The sequence below is a fragment of the Canis aureus genome, chromosome 18 (genome assembly GCF_053574225.1).
Source record: "Canis aureus isolate CA01 chromosome 18, VMU_Caureus_v.1.0, whole genome shotgun sequence".
Classification (NCBI taxonomy): domain Eukaryota; kingdom Metazoa; phylum Chordata; class Mammalia; order Carnivora; family Canidae; genus Canis; species Canis aureus.
Window position 1 is genome coordinate 40,652,452 of NC_135628.1, and position 17,305 is coordinate 40,669,756.

A 17,305-nucleotide genomic window follows, 5' to 3' on the forward strand; every position below is an offset into this window, starting at 1 on the left:
CTGAGATGATGAAAGCTAAGATATAAAACAACAATCTTCTGATGTGCTGGTGTGCATCTAGATTAATTACCCAAGGTGGATGTTTAAGTAAAGACTATCAGATTCCTCTCTGAGAGATGTTAATTCTACAGGGTTAGTTGGCACTCAAGAACTTATGTTTTTAGACAGAATGCATTTTGAGAAATGTGATCTCCAGAATTATCATCATTGCAGAATTAGGGCTTCTATTTTCCCTTCTACCTCTGTCATTCTCAGAAGTACCAGAAATATTAGCATTTGGTTTGATATTTCTGAAGTAAAACTATATACTAATCTCCACAGGACATAGTCTGAAACAATATATATCTATGTTTCTGCCCATTTCCCACTAGACAGAGAGATGAATGGACAGATACCAAAGGCAGACAGACATAACAGATCCAACTACCCATTCACCTAATATACTTTAAAGAAAGCAGTCATTTCACCCACAAATCAGAAAGTAATTCAAGTATTTTAACCTTTTCCATATCTGAGACATACTCCAAAATTCTGTCCTAAAAAATCAAAAGAAGAAAGCTACCACTAAAATACAAAAAAAGTTCCTAGAAGATTTTAGTTACTAATGATAGTAGTTTGCTTACCTGCCATCCCTCTGAGCAGCACCACCTTCTGTTACTGTCTTGACAAATATTCCCAGCTTTTCAAGTCCAGCATCTGCTCCAACACCCATTCCAATAATGCTTATACCAAGTCCATCCTCATCTATGAAAAAGGAGAAAGCAGTGCCAATAACTTAAGTTTTGCACTAGCCCACAATTAGCTTATGAGACTTCTTTGTTGCTTTTAATTTTGTTCTTTATGGACTATATGACATGCTTGTCTTGATGGAATTTTTTTTTCCATGTTGGGGAGCAAAGATGTCAAATAAGACCCCCTCGAAAGGCTTGTGAGTTTCATTTCATTACTGTAGTTCACTATTCACTGTGATCCCCCCAAAAAGTAATAATTTGGTTATGGAGTAATCAATCTGCCTTAAAACATAGCCTCTCTAAAAAATATATTTTTAAACACAAAAGTATACATAACAAAACACATATGCATGATTTTAAATAAATGTTATCATAATACATCTAAAATTTCCCCTTTGTTTATGTGGTCTCTTTTTTACTAGTTTCATATCCCCATTCATGTTTAATAAGGTGGTATGTGTCTTTCAGTACTTTCCTCAGTCCTACTATACAAGCATATAAAGCATCAGATATGTATATATGCATAAATATAAATATACATACATATATGTCTATCTATATATATGAAATGGCTTATTTTTCCTTCCTATTTGCTTTATACAAATAAAATTGTATTATATCTAGGTTTCTCTGCATCTTACTTTTTTTAATTCAGTGGTACCTCCTGGATATCAACTTACATAGCCTTAAATCACTTCTAATGATTGCATAATATTTCATGGTGAGATGGTATCATAACTTATCCAACCACTTCTCTACTGACAGGCATTCGTTTTATGTTTCCATGTTCCTTGCCCTGTGGACAACACTGACAAACACGTTTTTAAATTTATTTACAATAATGTGTTTATCCATATTTCCATTTGTCTTTTCCATGAACATATGTATTTTTAACATCAACGACATAAAAGATATATTATTTCACATTCCACATTTTTGGTTAGCATTCACATTCCACATTTTTTGGTTAATATTGAAAGTTATTTTCTGATAGCCTCCAAGTCTTTGGAACCATGTTGTATTAGCTGAAAAAAAAACAAAAAAACAAAAACCCAGACACTTGCTAATCAACAGTGAAGGTTGGGATGCCTGGGTGGCTTAGCTGTAGAGCGTCTGCCTTTGACTCAGGGTGTGATCCCAGAATCCTAGATCCAGTCCCACATGGGGCTCCCTGTGGGGGGCCTGCTTCTCCCTCTGCCTATGTCTGTGTGTGTGTGTGTCTCTCTTTTATGAATAAATAAAATCTTAAAAAAAGTGAAGTTATTTATTTTATTTTTTATAAATATTTAATTTGTTTATTCATGAGAGACACAGAGAGAGAGAGAGAGAGAGAGAGGCAGAGACACAGGCAGAGGGAGAAGCAGGCTCCATGCAGGGAGCCCGATGTGGGACTAGATCCCAGGTCTCCAGGATCACGCCCTGGGCTGAAGGCGGCGCTAAACCGCTGAGCCACCCAGGCTGCCCTTATCTGGCATGAAGGATTATTTAAAGAAAAACTGGCTCATACAGTCAGCAGAATGCTTGATGCTTTTAGAAGACTTTTTAGCAATAACATTTAATACGCTAATATTCTTAATTAGTAATCTTTTGAATAGGGTTCGTCTCATTGATGATTACTACTTGTCACTGACTTCTGGTTTAAGTGTTTCTAAGTACAATTCGTAATCTGACATCAGTATACCACGTATGTTTAAATACATGTCATTTGGCAAAAGTGTGGTTTGTTTCTTCAGTTGGGTGCTAAAGAAAGTTTCATAGAGTTCTTCTCCTTGGAGGAACTGTTCAGTGTGCTCCCCAGATCAAGGTACTTCCATACTAGCAGAGGTAATTTTAGGCATAGGTCCCTCTTCAGCGTGAGAACTTTAATGGCAATTAGTATTCGAGCCATCACTGGAGAAGTTCTTTCATTCCCTGTATTTACAATGTTTGTACACATGTGATTTTCCATACTTATTTCATTTTCCTTATTTCTCCAGTATAGATACTCATGTTCATCCAGAGGCTTTCTCTGGTTAAAAATTTTCCTACATTTAGGGTTTCTCCCCGGAATGAGTTCTCTTGGGCAAAGAAAAGTTAGATCTGTGCTAACAGCTCTTCCTCCCTGGTCACACGTACCAAGTTTCTTCTCTCCCCCAGGAATTGTCCTATGTGTATTAAAGGTTAGCTATACAGCTGAATTCTTGCCCGCATTCATCATATTCCTAGAGTTTCCTGGCGTATGAATTTGTTCATGCTGGTGAAAGGATGAATGATGACCCAAAACCTTCCCACAGCATTTACATAAGTGTAAGTGTTTCTCCCAGAGTGTTTGCTCTTGTGTCGTTTAAGAGATGGTCACTGTAGACTCGTCCACATTAAATAATGCCAGAGGGCTTCTCTCATATATGAAATCTGGTATATATTAAGCAGTTAGCTAACTTCTTGTTCACATTCCCTGTATTTATAGGTGTTTCTCTTCATTATGAATTACCATATGTCAAACCAATGTTGGGCTACAAGTGAAACTTTCCCATACTCAGTTCATTCAAAGGGCTCCTTTCAAATGTGGATTATCTGTACCATCGTGCCATTAAGTAGTTCCTTCCTACAAATATCCTGCATGGAAATTATGTCTTCGTTTTTAAGTTCATTTTCCCTGCCTCAACTCAGTCTTTAGTAAAACTATCTTTCTTCCTGCCTTAGCAACTCTGTTGCTCTCACTGGAAAATTACTCAGATTTGCAGAGCTGAAAACCCAATAGTAGGAAAAGCAATAATAGCTTGAGCCATTCTCAATTCCACTGCAGACTACCTGAAAGACAAGATGATAACTGAAAGACAATTAAAGGAAGAATACAATCAACCCACAGAGACCAGATGACTGATTTCATCTTTGTACAGCTTTCTGTGAGATGTGTCAAGCGTGGGTGTAGTCCAGAGCCATATCCCTGAAGGCCACTGATTCTTGTGACTGTTAAGAATGCAGCAGCCACCTGGTCTTCCTCTGTCTATCCCCTCCTAGGGACAGGCAAAGCAGCCAGGAAACAGTGTAAGACTGTGAGGGTGGGTTACCATGGAAGATGCTGTCACCACACTCCGGAGTTCAGAGCTTATTTTTTCTCTCAAGAAAGAAGCTCATGTTGGCTTTATACTCCCCTTATTGCTAATGAGATTTGAGCTTGTATTCATATAAGCATAGGCCATTCGATGTCCTCTTTGGTAAACTGCTAATTTTTTTCTACTGAGTTTTCTCTCTTTTTTCTTTTTTAAAGTTCTTAGCAAATTATCCATTTTAACTCCATGTCATTTATAATGAAGATTCCCTCTCCTCAAATTCATCATTTATCCATTGCCTTTGTCTGATAATATTGCCTTTAAAAGCTTAAAATTTTGGATTGATTGGTCCCTCTTTTCTAACTTCCTGTTTTCCACTTTGGTTAAGCCCCTCCTCCAACATCGCTACATAATATATGCAGTCTTATAAGTTTTTTGTCAAATACCTTTATTAATTTATTTTTAATACTTCATTATCTAATCCATGTAATTGTTTTTAATATGATACAATGAAAATGAAGATGTTCCACTTTATATTCTTCCACACAGATGTTGTTATGCCAGAACAATTTGAAAAGTACCCTGTCACTCCTAAATTAGAATATCATACATATCATGTAATAAATTCTCATGCATAATAACATCTTTCTCTGGCTTTTCTACTTTCTCCCACTGATCAATTGCTGTGTGAATACAATTTATTCTGATTACAGAGGCTTTACATTATATTCAGATATTTAAGAAATTAAAACCTTTCATATTCTTTTTCATACTTCCTTTAGGTCTGTATTTTTCCATATAATATTTAGTATCACATTATGTAATCCTCTCTCCCAATCCAACTCTGATGGCAGTTCCATCTGAACTGCATTTAATTTATATATTAATTTACAGGTATCAGAGATGAATAGGAGAGACTATTCTATACTGAGTCTTTTCATCCAAGAATATGGTATATCCTTCTACTTGCTCACATCTTATATCTATCTAAAAGATGGACTTTCAACAGATAGATACTGTTTTTCTTAGTGATTAATAAGTATTTTGTTTTTGTGCTACTATAAATGAATGCTCCCATTTTCATATTTATGTTCTTAATATAAACATAGAGAAAAAACTATTAATTTTCTAACATGTATGTGGCACCTGACCTCCTCTTACACGTACTCTCATCAGTTTTAATATAAGTTACTTTTCATCTTTTGTTTCCTATTGTTTGTACTAATTATTTCATTTAAAGAGCATTCGAAATCAGACACCCATTTTTTTAATAAATAAAAATATATTTTATTGTTACAATTAAATTCAGACTCTTGGTTTTAATGGAAATATTTTTAGTGCTTCCTCAATTTATTTATTTTTTTAAGTGTTTCCTCAATTGAAAAGTAAAATTCTCTGTTGGTATTATAATCTATAGTTTGTAACATATTTAGGTCTTCATATACTAACAATGAACTATCAGAAAGAGAAATTAAGAAAATAATTCCAGAAGTGCCTGGGTGGCTCAGTTGATTAAGCATCTGACTCTTGATTTTGGCTCAGGTCATGATCTCAGAGTCATGAGACCAAGCCCTGCATTAGGCTCTGTGCTGGGCATGGAGTCTGCTTAAGATTCTCTCTCCCTCTCCCTTTGCCCCTCCCCACCACTCAACTCTCCCTCTCTTTCTATAAAAATAAATAAATAAATCTTAAAAAACAAAGAATTCCATTCACAATTTGCATCAAAAAGAATAAAATACCTAGGAATTAACTTAACCAAGGAGTTGAAAGATCTGCATAGTGAAAGTTGTAAGACACTGATGAAGGAAACTGAAGACATAAATAAGTGGAAAGATTGTCCACACTCAAGGATTCAAAGAATTAATATTGTTAAAATGTCCATACTACCCAAAACAATCTACAAATTCAATTCTACCTCTATGAAAAATTCAATGACATTTTTTCACAGAAATAGAACAGATAACCCTAAAATTTGTATAGAACCACAAAAAATTCCAAATAGCTAAAGCAAACTTGAGAAAGAAGAACAAAGCTAGAAGCCTCAACACTTCCTGGTTTTAAACTGTATTACAAAGCAACAGCAATCAAAATAGTATGGTACGACTATTAAAAGAGACACATAGATCAGTGGAACAGAATACACTGCACTGAAATAAACCCATGCATCTTTGGTCAATTTATGACAAAGAAGCCAAGAATACACTATAGCGAAGGATGGCCACTTCAATAAATGATGCTGGGAAAATTGGACAGACACATATGAAAGAATGAAACTGGTCCCTGATCTTCTACTCTACACAAAAATAAACTGAAAATGGATTAAAGACTTACATTTAAGACTTGAAACCATAAACCTCCTAGCAGAAAACATAGCAGGTAAGTTTCTTGACATCTTGGCAATGACTTTGGATTTAACACCAAAAGCACAAATAAATGAGTAAAACTCTATGAAACTAAAAAACTTCTGCACAGCAATGGAAATCATTAACAGAATGAAAAGACAGCCTACAGAATGGAAGAAAATATTTGATAAGGGGTTAATATCCAAAATATAAAAGAACTCACGCAACTCAACAGCAAAAAACCAAATCCTATTAAAAATAGACTGAGAAAGTGAACAGACATTTTTCCAAAGAAGACATACAAATGGCAATCAGTTACATGAAAAGGTATTCAACATCACTAATCATCAGGGAAATGTAAATCAAAATCACAATGAGAAATCACCTTATTAGAGTCAGAATGTTAGAATGACTATCAACCAAAAAACAAGAGATAATAAGAGTTGGCAAAGACGCAGAGTAAGGGAAACACTTGTGCCTTGTTGCTGGAAACGCAAACTGGTGCAGCCACTTCCAGGAAACAGTATGGAAGTTTCTCAAAAAATTAAAAATCATTCTACTTCATTAGGTTTTTTCCTAGCTTAATTTTTCTAGTTTAACTTTTATTTTGTGAAAATTGCAAACAAAAGAGTTTATGAAAACTTTTATCTACAAAACACTGTTTAAAGAAGAAAAATAAAACAAATATCCACGTACTAATAACAAAAACACAGAACATTAACAACACCCAAAAAGCCCACTATGCACCACTCCTTGATATCATAACTTTTCCCTTGATAACCACTATCCTAAATATTATGTCAATCGTTCCCTTCTTTTATAAATACTGCTTTTTTAAACTACTTATTTGTGTATCTCTAAATAATATGCCATTTAATTTTTCCTGGCTTTGAAATTTAAATAAATGGATCTAGACTGAATGGCTTCTTCTGTGATTTATTTGCTTTTTTCTCCCCTGAATTTCGTATCTGTAAGAATCATACATACTGCTGCATGAAACTGAAGCTCCTTCATTTTACCCTTTTCTATCATTAATGAATATTTGGATTATTCTCGTTTTTGCTATTATAAGCAATACAATGGCCCACAGCCAAATCCAGCTGTTTTTTGTAAGGGCCATAAACTAAGAATGGTTTTTACATTTTTAAATGAATGAAAAATATAACTATCTCTCTTTCATCCTTCTTAATCCCAAAGGAAAGTGTCTCTTAATGAGAACAATCAGTCATGTTTAGTATAATGATTGGTATTCTTTGTATTTTTAATCCAAGTAATTTTATGCCTAATAGTAACAGTTTTCAACTCTTTTTCCCTCACCGTTGCTATTTAGAACAAGTTACTCTGTTTTTTTCCTCCTCCTTGTTAACTGGGGAGTATGCAGGTGATGTGTTCCTTAGACCTTTAGATATCAGCAATTTTCCTTCTTTTACCATGAGAGGTAAATGCTCTCTGGGACAGACATAGGGTTTTTGGATGTGTGAAATTATAATGTATGCCTCTCACTTCCAGTGTTACAAGAATTCTGATGCTAGTCAAATAATGTTGCTTTTCCAAGTACTTTTTGCTTCTTTATTTGCTTTTAGTGTAGTATTTTTCAGAATTTTACTTTATGTTGAAGATGAGGACTTTTGCAGGCTACGCCTAAATGCAGGGTGTTTTTGAAGTCCTCTCTCAATCAATTGGCTGAGTCCTTCCAATTAGGAGGCTCAGGTCTTTTGAGCTCAGGGAAATTTCTTCCATGTTTTGTGCAATGTCTCTCATCCTCTATTGTCTTTTCCTACACTTATATGTTGGGTCTCCAACATGATTTTTTGTGGATGTTTGCTCTGTCGTTTAAGAATTAGTTTGGTTCATTTTTTACGCTTCACTTTATAGGTCACCAGTTTGAGTCTCAACAACCATCTCTCTTTCTTCAATTCCTCTACTGAAAGTTTTAATTTTAAAATCAATGTTCTTGTTGTTTGTTGATTTGCTTAAGAATGCTTTTTAAAAGCCATTTGGTATCCTCATTTGGTTTTTCTTTTGCTTTTTTTTGTCATTCAAGTTGTCATCTGTTTGTTCTGCTTTTTTGCAAAGCTCTCTGAGATGTGATATTTTCTCCGTCCACTGGGTCCCAGTCTGTTCCTGGATGCCCCTCTTATAACACGATAAACACAGCAGTGTCTAGTCCCATGGGTCCTCACTTCCCAATGCAAGCAGGCTGAGATTCCAAGAGGAAGCCCCTCTGCTCCCATTCTCCTTGTTCTCTCTTAGTCTTCTCCCCCTTAGAGACGATTCCACCGTCTCCATATCAAAATCCATAATCTAAAAGCTCAACACTCCATCTACTACATTCAGAGCCCAACCATGACCACTCTACCTCCGCCAAGAATGCAGAAACAACCATCTGCCCCACCCTCAACTTCTACCTGTTCCCACTAGGCTCTCATCAGCACTAGCCCATTGCCAGGGTACCGACCAAACATCAGGCCCCACACACAGCTCCCTACTCCTAGTCACCAGCCCAGTCAACTAAAGCAGATGGGTTTCAGTTAGAAGTGGAAGTGAAGAAAGAATCTTTCAGTCTACCATCTACACAGAGCTTGTATCAAGTACTTTTGAAATTTAACAAATAAATTAAATCCTCCAGGAGAATTAAAACTTTATCCAATCCTTTGGCGGGGTTGGGGGGTGGGGGGGGGGGAGGCTACACATGAAAAAAATAAAGTTATTTCTGTGTTATTAAAATAGCCATATAATGATATAACAAACATTGTAGAGCACATATACCTTTCTCTAGTTCCACTGGGAAAAGCTCCAGCTTTTCTACACGCTTTTCAAGTTCATACTCTGCAGAAGCAGCCACAGGATCCACTTCATCGTTCCTCCTGTCATAGTCTTCATTGGAATATGTGCTGAAAACCTGTAGTAGGAGGTCAACAAGGAGGTGATAAATAGAAACATGGCTTTCCTAATTTTTTTTAAACCTAAGTGCCTAAAACTATGTAAGTTCAAAATGTTAAGCAATGAATTTCTTTGAAACAATTGTTTTGTTGTCTTTAAAATCAACAGAGATGTTAAGGAAAACTGAATCAGAATAAAAATGACTTACATTTTAAAATGCATGTGATTCTACACTTTTAATAATTTGAGAGATAACAGTAGCCACAGCATATATTATTTGAATAGCAATATTCACTGCTTTTTATGGAATCAGAGTATAACACAATAGCTGCAATGCTCGGCTGGTTTCTGATGAAACTATGGTGAAGGACTTTGAAGCTACTACCTAAGCAAACACCCACACTGGATCCGTTTCATGCTATGACCTACACAAGCCCTGGTGTTGTGGTGTGTCAGTACTATAATTATATTTCAGTCATGGAATCACTGAAAGTGATTATGTTCTATACTGTACTGAGCTGTGTTGAGCTCTCATTTGTCATTTCTTAGTTTACTTGCATGTAGATCCATATTGGATTCTCACTGAGCCTTTCCATGAAATGACTATCAAAATATTGGTAAAGAGCTATAGAGAATTAGGACATCACCAGCTCTTTATTTCTGACCTAACCCATTCAAAAGATTACTAAATATGGTCTTCAGATGTGGCCATAAGAAACCTGATTGTCCTTATTTCTTCTGAATTTGTGCAATTTGAAAAGTAACTGGAAACAGGTATAACATCCCTTACTTAATTCAATAAGGAGTATCTAAAAGAAAGAAATATATAATTCAAGTTCAATTAACATGTATAATAAAAATTGACTTTTTCAATTAAATTTAATAAATATGAAGTGTCTAAATTATGCCTGAAAAAAAAAAACTCTGTAATGTCCCCAAAATATTAAAATCTAGGAGAAGTTTTTATATATATATACATAAAAAGCTGTAATAAAAAAAAAGAAAGTAGAACAGAAGGTCAGAGATGAAAGAAAACAAATCTATCACCTATAAAGCTGGCCCTTCTGGTCCATGTGTGTTTTACATTCATATTACTGGAAAACTGGCAACTCTCATATGCTATATATGGTAACCTATAAACCAGGAATATATGTTGTATATATAGAAGCAGATGTAGTGTGGTTCCTATGGCATACATTTATCAAAATCATGTCATGTATAGTATTTGTACCAGAATGAATACTGTCTTTCTTCCTGACTTTCAACATGTTTTCATGGCCTCTTGTCACTCATTTGGTCTCAACTACATTTCTCCACCATAATAAACATCACTGTATCATAACGCATATTTCTAAACTATAAGGTTTGTAGCTTTTTTATTAATCTTTTCATAAAATATGCTCTCTGTGTCCCTCACATAGAACTCTTTAATATTTTTAAGTTTACAGATTGATGGCATTCTCTTAGACAGCTCTTTTGATCCTTCACTTCCCTTATATGTTTTGGTAATCACTTATTCACATTTATTCATTCATCAAAAATTTACTGGGTCCCACCTCTAAGTCAGACATTGTGCTGGATGGACATTGGAGAAAGTACAGACAGCCTCAAGTAACTCACAGCTTAGCAGGGACACAGAAATCAATGTAAATGACTACAGTATAATGTGATAACCAACGTAATAGAAGATGCCAAGTAATCTTTCTTATTTGCCTGAGAAAGGGAAGAATTTCATGAAGGGCAAAATATTTGAGCTGAGTCTTAAAGAATAAACAAGGATTCATATATCTGAGTGTAGAAGAGGTAGAAAGCATATTTCAAATAGAAGATCCTAGAAAAAAGGTTCCATATCTGTATCTTTTAGAAAACACAGACAGCTAAGTAGACACAAAGCAATATGCCTAGTGGAGCAAACTTTAACAACACGCAAAAACACTTGGCCAGGGGCAGCCCGGGTGGTTCAGCAGTTTAGCGCCGCCTTCAGCCCAGGGCATGATCCTGGAGACCCGGGATCGAGTCCCACGTCGGGCTCCCTGCGTGGAGCCTGCTTCTCCCTCTGCCTGTGTCTCTGCCTCTCTCTCTGTGTGTGTGTGTGTCTCCCATGAATAAATAAATAAAATCTTAAAAAAAAAAAACACTTGGCTGAATCTGGAATTTACATGTCCTGCAAACTATCAGTGGATATGACTGGAAATCATTCCATTAATGTCTGCTATCTGTCCACATCTGCTAAACACCCAAGAATACATAGTGATTACAGAACAAATATGTAAATGACATCCACTCTGGAACATAGCTCAATTCTGCTACCACATAGCATGTGAATAAACAAATATGTGTGTGTATACATGCATGTGTGTGTGTGCACGCACATGCATGCATGTGTGTGTGTGTGTGTGTGTGTGTGTAAAATGGAAGTATGGAACAACTGTTTCAAATAAATTAACACCTCTTGACCTTTTGCAGGATCCCAAAACACTCTGCTATCAAGTGTTCTTCCTCAATTGGTCTGGTTTGTAAAGTTCATTTGAGGGTATCCTAAAGTTAAATAAAACAATAACTGTATGACTCCATACTAGAAAATGGTATTTTTTTATTTTATTTTTTTAGAAAATGGTATTTTAAGTAATTTTGGAGGCATCGAGCAATCAGATGACTATATCACCATTTGATTCTGTAGAAAAGAAATAATGTATGATACTTTTCATCTTCAGCTTGCTCATAGTTTGGTAAATTATGTGGGTACATAGGAAAAAACCCATAAATAATTGAAAAAGAAAAGCGAGAATTCATTAGGTGCAGATTATGCTATCCTTTACTTGTAGAATCCCAAAGATTTAACATAAACATTATTAGAACTGGTAAGAGTTCTGTAAAGTAATAAAAATAATAAAATTTAAAAAAACCACGAGGGGTGCTTGGGTGGCTCCTCCATTAGACATCTGCCTCCAGCTCAGGCCACTATTCCAGGGTCCTAGGATGGAGCTACAAAAATCTGACTCCCAGCTCCGTGAAGAATCTGCTTCTCTCTCTCCATCTGCCCTGCTCATGCTCTCTGTCTGTCTCTCTCAAATAATAAATAAAAATCTTAAAAAAAACATGTAGGGAGGGAAAAATAAAACGACAAAATCAGAGAGGGAGACAAACTGTAAGAGACTCTTAATCATAGGAAAGAAACTCAGAGTCGGTAGAGGGGAGAGGGGTGGACACATGGGGAAACTGGGAGACATATATGTTAATTAACTGAATAAAAATAAAAATAAATAAATAAATAAATTTAAAAGCCCACAGTAGTTTAGAAAGTATAATAGAAAAGATCAGAAACTTATAAAACACCCAGGAATTGTTAATTATAAATGTGCAATGCTATCCTTCTCTATAAAATTTAACTGAAAAATACAAAAGTCCTAAATATGTGTAATGGCATACTATGTTCCTGGATAAAAATCTTAATACTGTAAAGGCATCTATGCTCCTAAATTACTGTAAATGTTACCTTGCTGCAATTTAATTTATGAATACAGGGCAGTCAAAATTAAAATCCCACTCATACTTTTCACATAACACTAACAAACCGTTTCAATAGAAGAATAGAATGGAATCAGATCCTATAAGATATCAAACATACAATAAAACTTCATTTATTAAAGCTATGTAGTTTGGGCTCTGAGGAAGATCTATTTTTGGATTCTATTCTGTTCTGCTCCTCTACTTTTCTATTCAAATTAGTTAGGGTGATCTATTCAAAAAATAGGAGAGGAAGTATGGAATATCTATCTGAAAGAAAATCCTATTTCATATCAATAACAAAAGTAAAATTTCAATTGGTTAAGGATAAAAAAAAAACTATAAACTTAAAAGTGCTAAAGGAAATATCAGACAATGTTCAATCGGCTAGATAGGCTGTTCCTACAAAGCCACAGATCCCAGAATCTCAAAAGAAATAAACAAGCTATGTGATTAAAATTCAATGCTAAAATTTTCTAGACTACAAAATAAACCATAATTAAATTATAAGAAAAACCAAATATTAGGAAAAATAGCTAAATATTAAGATGAAATATGAATATGTATAATATACAAAGAGCTTTCCACTTCAAACAACTGCATGTGTAAGTAGGGAAAAGGAAATTAATTAGAATTCAACAAAGAAATATTAATGTTCAATAAATGATATTAAGATGCTCAGCTTCATTAAAAATTAAGCAAATGTCAAGTACAAGAAAGCAAGGGGAAAAAGCAGAATTTGAGAACATCTATCAAGATTTTAAATGTCAATGCCTTTGACCCAATAATTCTACATTCATGTATTTAAAGAGATATTTGCAAATGTGTACAAGGATGTACATGCATGAGAGTTCATCACAGCACTATGTGTAAAGCTCAAGGTTGGAAATGTCTATAAATGTCCACTGATAGAGAAAATGTCTTACTAAATTATGATACATATGTATACATAATTTTATGCAATGATTACAAAGTTCTATCTCTGCTGACATGAAAGACTCTGAAATACATATATTACTAAAACAAAAAAGCACAGTGCATATATGTCTATGCATCTATTTCCATACTCATATCTTTATCTACATGTATATATATTCCCAATTGGTATGAGCCTCATTTTAAGCTAATTTAAAGATCTCCTAAATTCTCTAGCTATGTAGCTCTTACCTCAGTGTCCTTACTCACAAGATGACTGTTATAAGAATTATACCTAACCCATAAAGTTATTGAGAAAATGAAATGAGATAATCCATGTAATCACTTGTGGTTCAATGTGAGGGAGGGAAAGCTTCCCCAGGGTAATAGAAGAGATAACACTACTGCTTCCCCAGATACATACACTCATCTCATACTTTTGTTTATAAATAAGTTTTGAATAGTTCATCTACTATGATGCTTAATGTCTCTGAAACCAAAATCTACGTACCTTTCTTGATTATAATATAGAAAGGCCTGCCAAAATCCCTGTGTCCAGAACACTATCACTACAGGATGGCTCATTGCTTGCCTTGTTTTGTTTTGCCTTGACCAGGAAAAAACCTCAGAGATAAAAGAGATATTGACTTAGGTAAATACTTCCCCTTTCATCAATATGATCGTGATTCTTTTAATATTCTTAAAAGAGTTCTACCAATTTTATTTATATTACCAAATTGCTTTAAAAAAAATGGATAGCTAATCAAGTAAGAATCAGAACCCAATTATGGTATTACTGGAATCCAATAACCTCTAAAGGCCAACAGCATCCTGGGCCCTAATGTTTAACAACATCAAAATATATATATATAAAATATATTTAGTTCAGTCACCTTCACATCGTTCCTGTGTTATTTCACGGAGAAAAACAAACAAAAGGATGTTTAACTTTAATACTTCTGGTTTCAGAGCCAACAAGCCATATTCTCTTCCTTCATCAAAGGAGACAAAACAAGCCTCCATCTCTTGCTTTGCAGCAGAGGTAGGCTTGTGGGGCACAAGCCTGTGAGTTTACACACACAGTTAGCAATGGCATTTCTGACCCAGTAGCCCAAGGCTATAAAAAACAAATACAGTTAAAATTAGCTTACTGTAAGATTTTAGCTAAGATCATTCTCTTTCACATTTCTGATGGTATGAGCTCCAGCACTTTTTCAAAGCAACAGTAATGTTTTGTGAATAAGAAAAAAAAATTTCCTCTACTTCCTTATGACACATTTTCTTTAATCAATGCAGGTCAAAATAAATCTAGAATGGTATGTAAATATTGACTGGAAGGAATTTCCCACCACGTTTCCACAAGGTGTCAGTTCCACCTGCTATGTGTTTTCTGCCTCATTTCCCAAACACATCAAAGGTAGAAAACACTCCCAGATCCAGCATGCTGCTTTTGGATGACTGAGGGGAGCATCCTGCTCCCCGGGACTAGATAAGCACTCGCATGCTTCCACAAACACTCCCCACTCATCACAGGCTTCCCCACTTCCACTCGAACCCATCCTCACAGGATTTTAGTGCCTCTGCTAAAGGCGGGGGCGGGGGGGGGGACTCTAAATCGACATTAAAACAAAGCACAGAGAAAATAATCCATATCTTAAAATTTTGAAGACTAAGTTGGCAATAAACCATCCACAAAAAGGAACATCATGCTGGCCTTCCAGCAATGTACGACCTTGGCTTTCCTTTTCTTCCCCCAGAACCTAGGGGGTCAGTTCATTGATGTACGACAGTGAGAATCATTGTCTCTTGAGTGTCTAGCATGCTCCAGCGAGTAGGTTAGGTTTGTGTTGCAAAGTGATGTAGGCCAAACTGGGGTTCCCGATGACCAGGTATTTGGGGGCAAACACCCCTAGTCTCCCAAAGACTCTAAACAGGAGGGGGCTTTCTGCTGTATACAAATACACTGGGCAGCAGGAAGTCGAAAAGAGAGACCCACAGTTCTGTCTTGTAAACTCTGTAAAGTCCCAGATTTTTGTTCTTCAATTTTCTCTGACAAGGAATATGCATGAAGGTGTACAAGAGCAGTTAGGACAATATTCTGTGGTAGGATGTGTCTAACCTTCTATTAATTAGGCCACTCCACAGAATCCTCGGTATTGGAGAACAGAGCCAAGTGAATGCTGAAGTTAGGAGTGACTCCAAAACCTGTGAGCTTGCTTGCCTTCTTCAAAGTCCATCAGTGTAGCATATTTCTAAGGACAATCCATGTATTTGCAACATCACTCATTTCACCAATTCAACATCCTTAACATTAATAAATAATATTAATAAGCCTTCCTGTGCAGATTTAAAGTGCCCCATTCTGGAGTGTTGACTTCTAATTAGAGTCCTCTGGATACTAACTAATCCTAGAGTGAGGATTCATGAAGAATATACCCAGAATGCTAACTAAAGGCTCCCAAAACAAAATATTGCAATGCATAAGATGAAGTAAGTGCAAGTAAATTACAGACAGTGTAAAATTTAACACAAATTATCTTTAGCCCTTGCACCAGCCAATCCAGTAAATTAGGCAGGAAAGAGCAAAGAGAGTGCATATGCTCCATACTTTTACGTGAGAAATCCAAAGCTCTGAGAACAATATACATGGCATACATAAGGATCATTAATGAAGACAAAGTCTCTAAAACAAAAGATATATTTCACTAAATGTAAGCCTAGTGTTTTCATTGATGACTAAAGAACAGGAAATGAAAAAAGCAAGCATATTCTACATAACAGGCAATAAAGAGCAGGCCAGTTCAAAACACAACATAGAGAACCCTATACTTGTCAGGGTTCTCCAGATAAATAGAAGAGGGTGTGTGTGCCAATGTATGAACATATATATATTATATATAGTACAATATATTTAATATCTGAATAATATATGACAAATATATATAATATTTGCATATATAGTAAACTAAATTTATTTTAAGAAATTGGTCCCCCAATTACAGAGGCTCACAAGTCCAAAATCTTCAGGGTAAGCCAGCAGGCCTGAGACCCAGGGAAAAGTTAGTTGATGGTGCACTTCAAGTCTGAAGGTGGCCTACTGACAAAAGTATCTCTTCTTCAGAAGTCAGTCTGAAACCTTATCTGGTTGGGTGAAGTCCATTCACATTATAAAGGACAATTTGCTTGACTCAACACATAACAATTGAAATGTTAATCTCATTCAAAAATACCCTCACAAGGCAGCCCGGGTGGCTCAGCGGTTTAGCACAGCCTTGGCATGATCCTGGAAACCCTGGATGAGTCCCACATGGGGCACCCTGCATGGAGCCTGCTTCTCCCTCGGCCTGTGTCTCTGCCTTTCTCTCTCATTCTCTCTCTCTCTCTCTCTGTATGTGTGTGTCTCTCATGAATAAATAAATACAATCTTTTAAAAAATACCCTCACAGAGACATCTAAAATAACGTATGACCAAATATCTGGGCACTGTGACCCAGTCAAGTTGACACATAAAATTAACCATCACAAAGTTCTTAAAACAGAAAATTCTCTGGCTCCAAAAACTAGTCTTTAAATTTTATTTATTTATTTATTTATTTATTTATTTATTTATTTATTTGAGACACACAGAGAGAGAGAGAGACAGAGAGAGGCAGAGACCTAGGCAGAGGGAGAAGTAGGCTCCATGCAAGGAACCCACACCGGATTCCTGATCCTGGCATCATGCCCTGAGCCAAAGGCAGACACTCAACTGCTAAGCCACCCAGGAATCCCTAGAAACTACTCTTTTGACATCTGATAATCACATCTTGATAATGCTTTTTTTTTTAATATCTCTTGTAGTGTTGTAAATTTTCATACTTCTAGACATGATTATAAAATGTACACAAAAACTGTG

The 17,305-nt window shown here is 35.6% G+C and overlaps 1 protein-coding gene across 18 annotated transcripts in view; it reads right to left on the reverse strand.

Annotated features, from left to right (window-relative positions):
• PPP1R9A (protein phosphatase 1 regulatory subunit 9A) overlaps positions 1-17,305 on the reverse strand; it is a 312,302-nt gene that overhangs the window by 141,247 nt on the left and 153,750 nt on the right. For all 18 annotated transcript variants that reach the window (XM_077856856.1, XM_077856855.1, XM_077856871.1 and 15 more), the window contains 2 exons: positions 8,875-9,007; positions 624-744 (listed from right to left, as the gene is read on the reverse strand). In XM_077856856.1, coding sequence (XP_077712982.1) covers positions 624-744; positions 8,875-9,007 — 254 coding nt within the window. The remainder of the gene's footprint in view (positions 1-623; positions 745-8,874; positions 9,008-17,305) is intronic.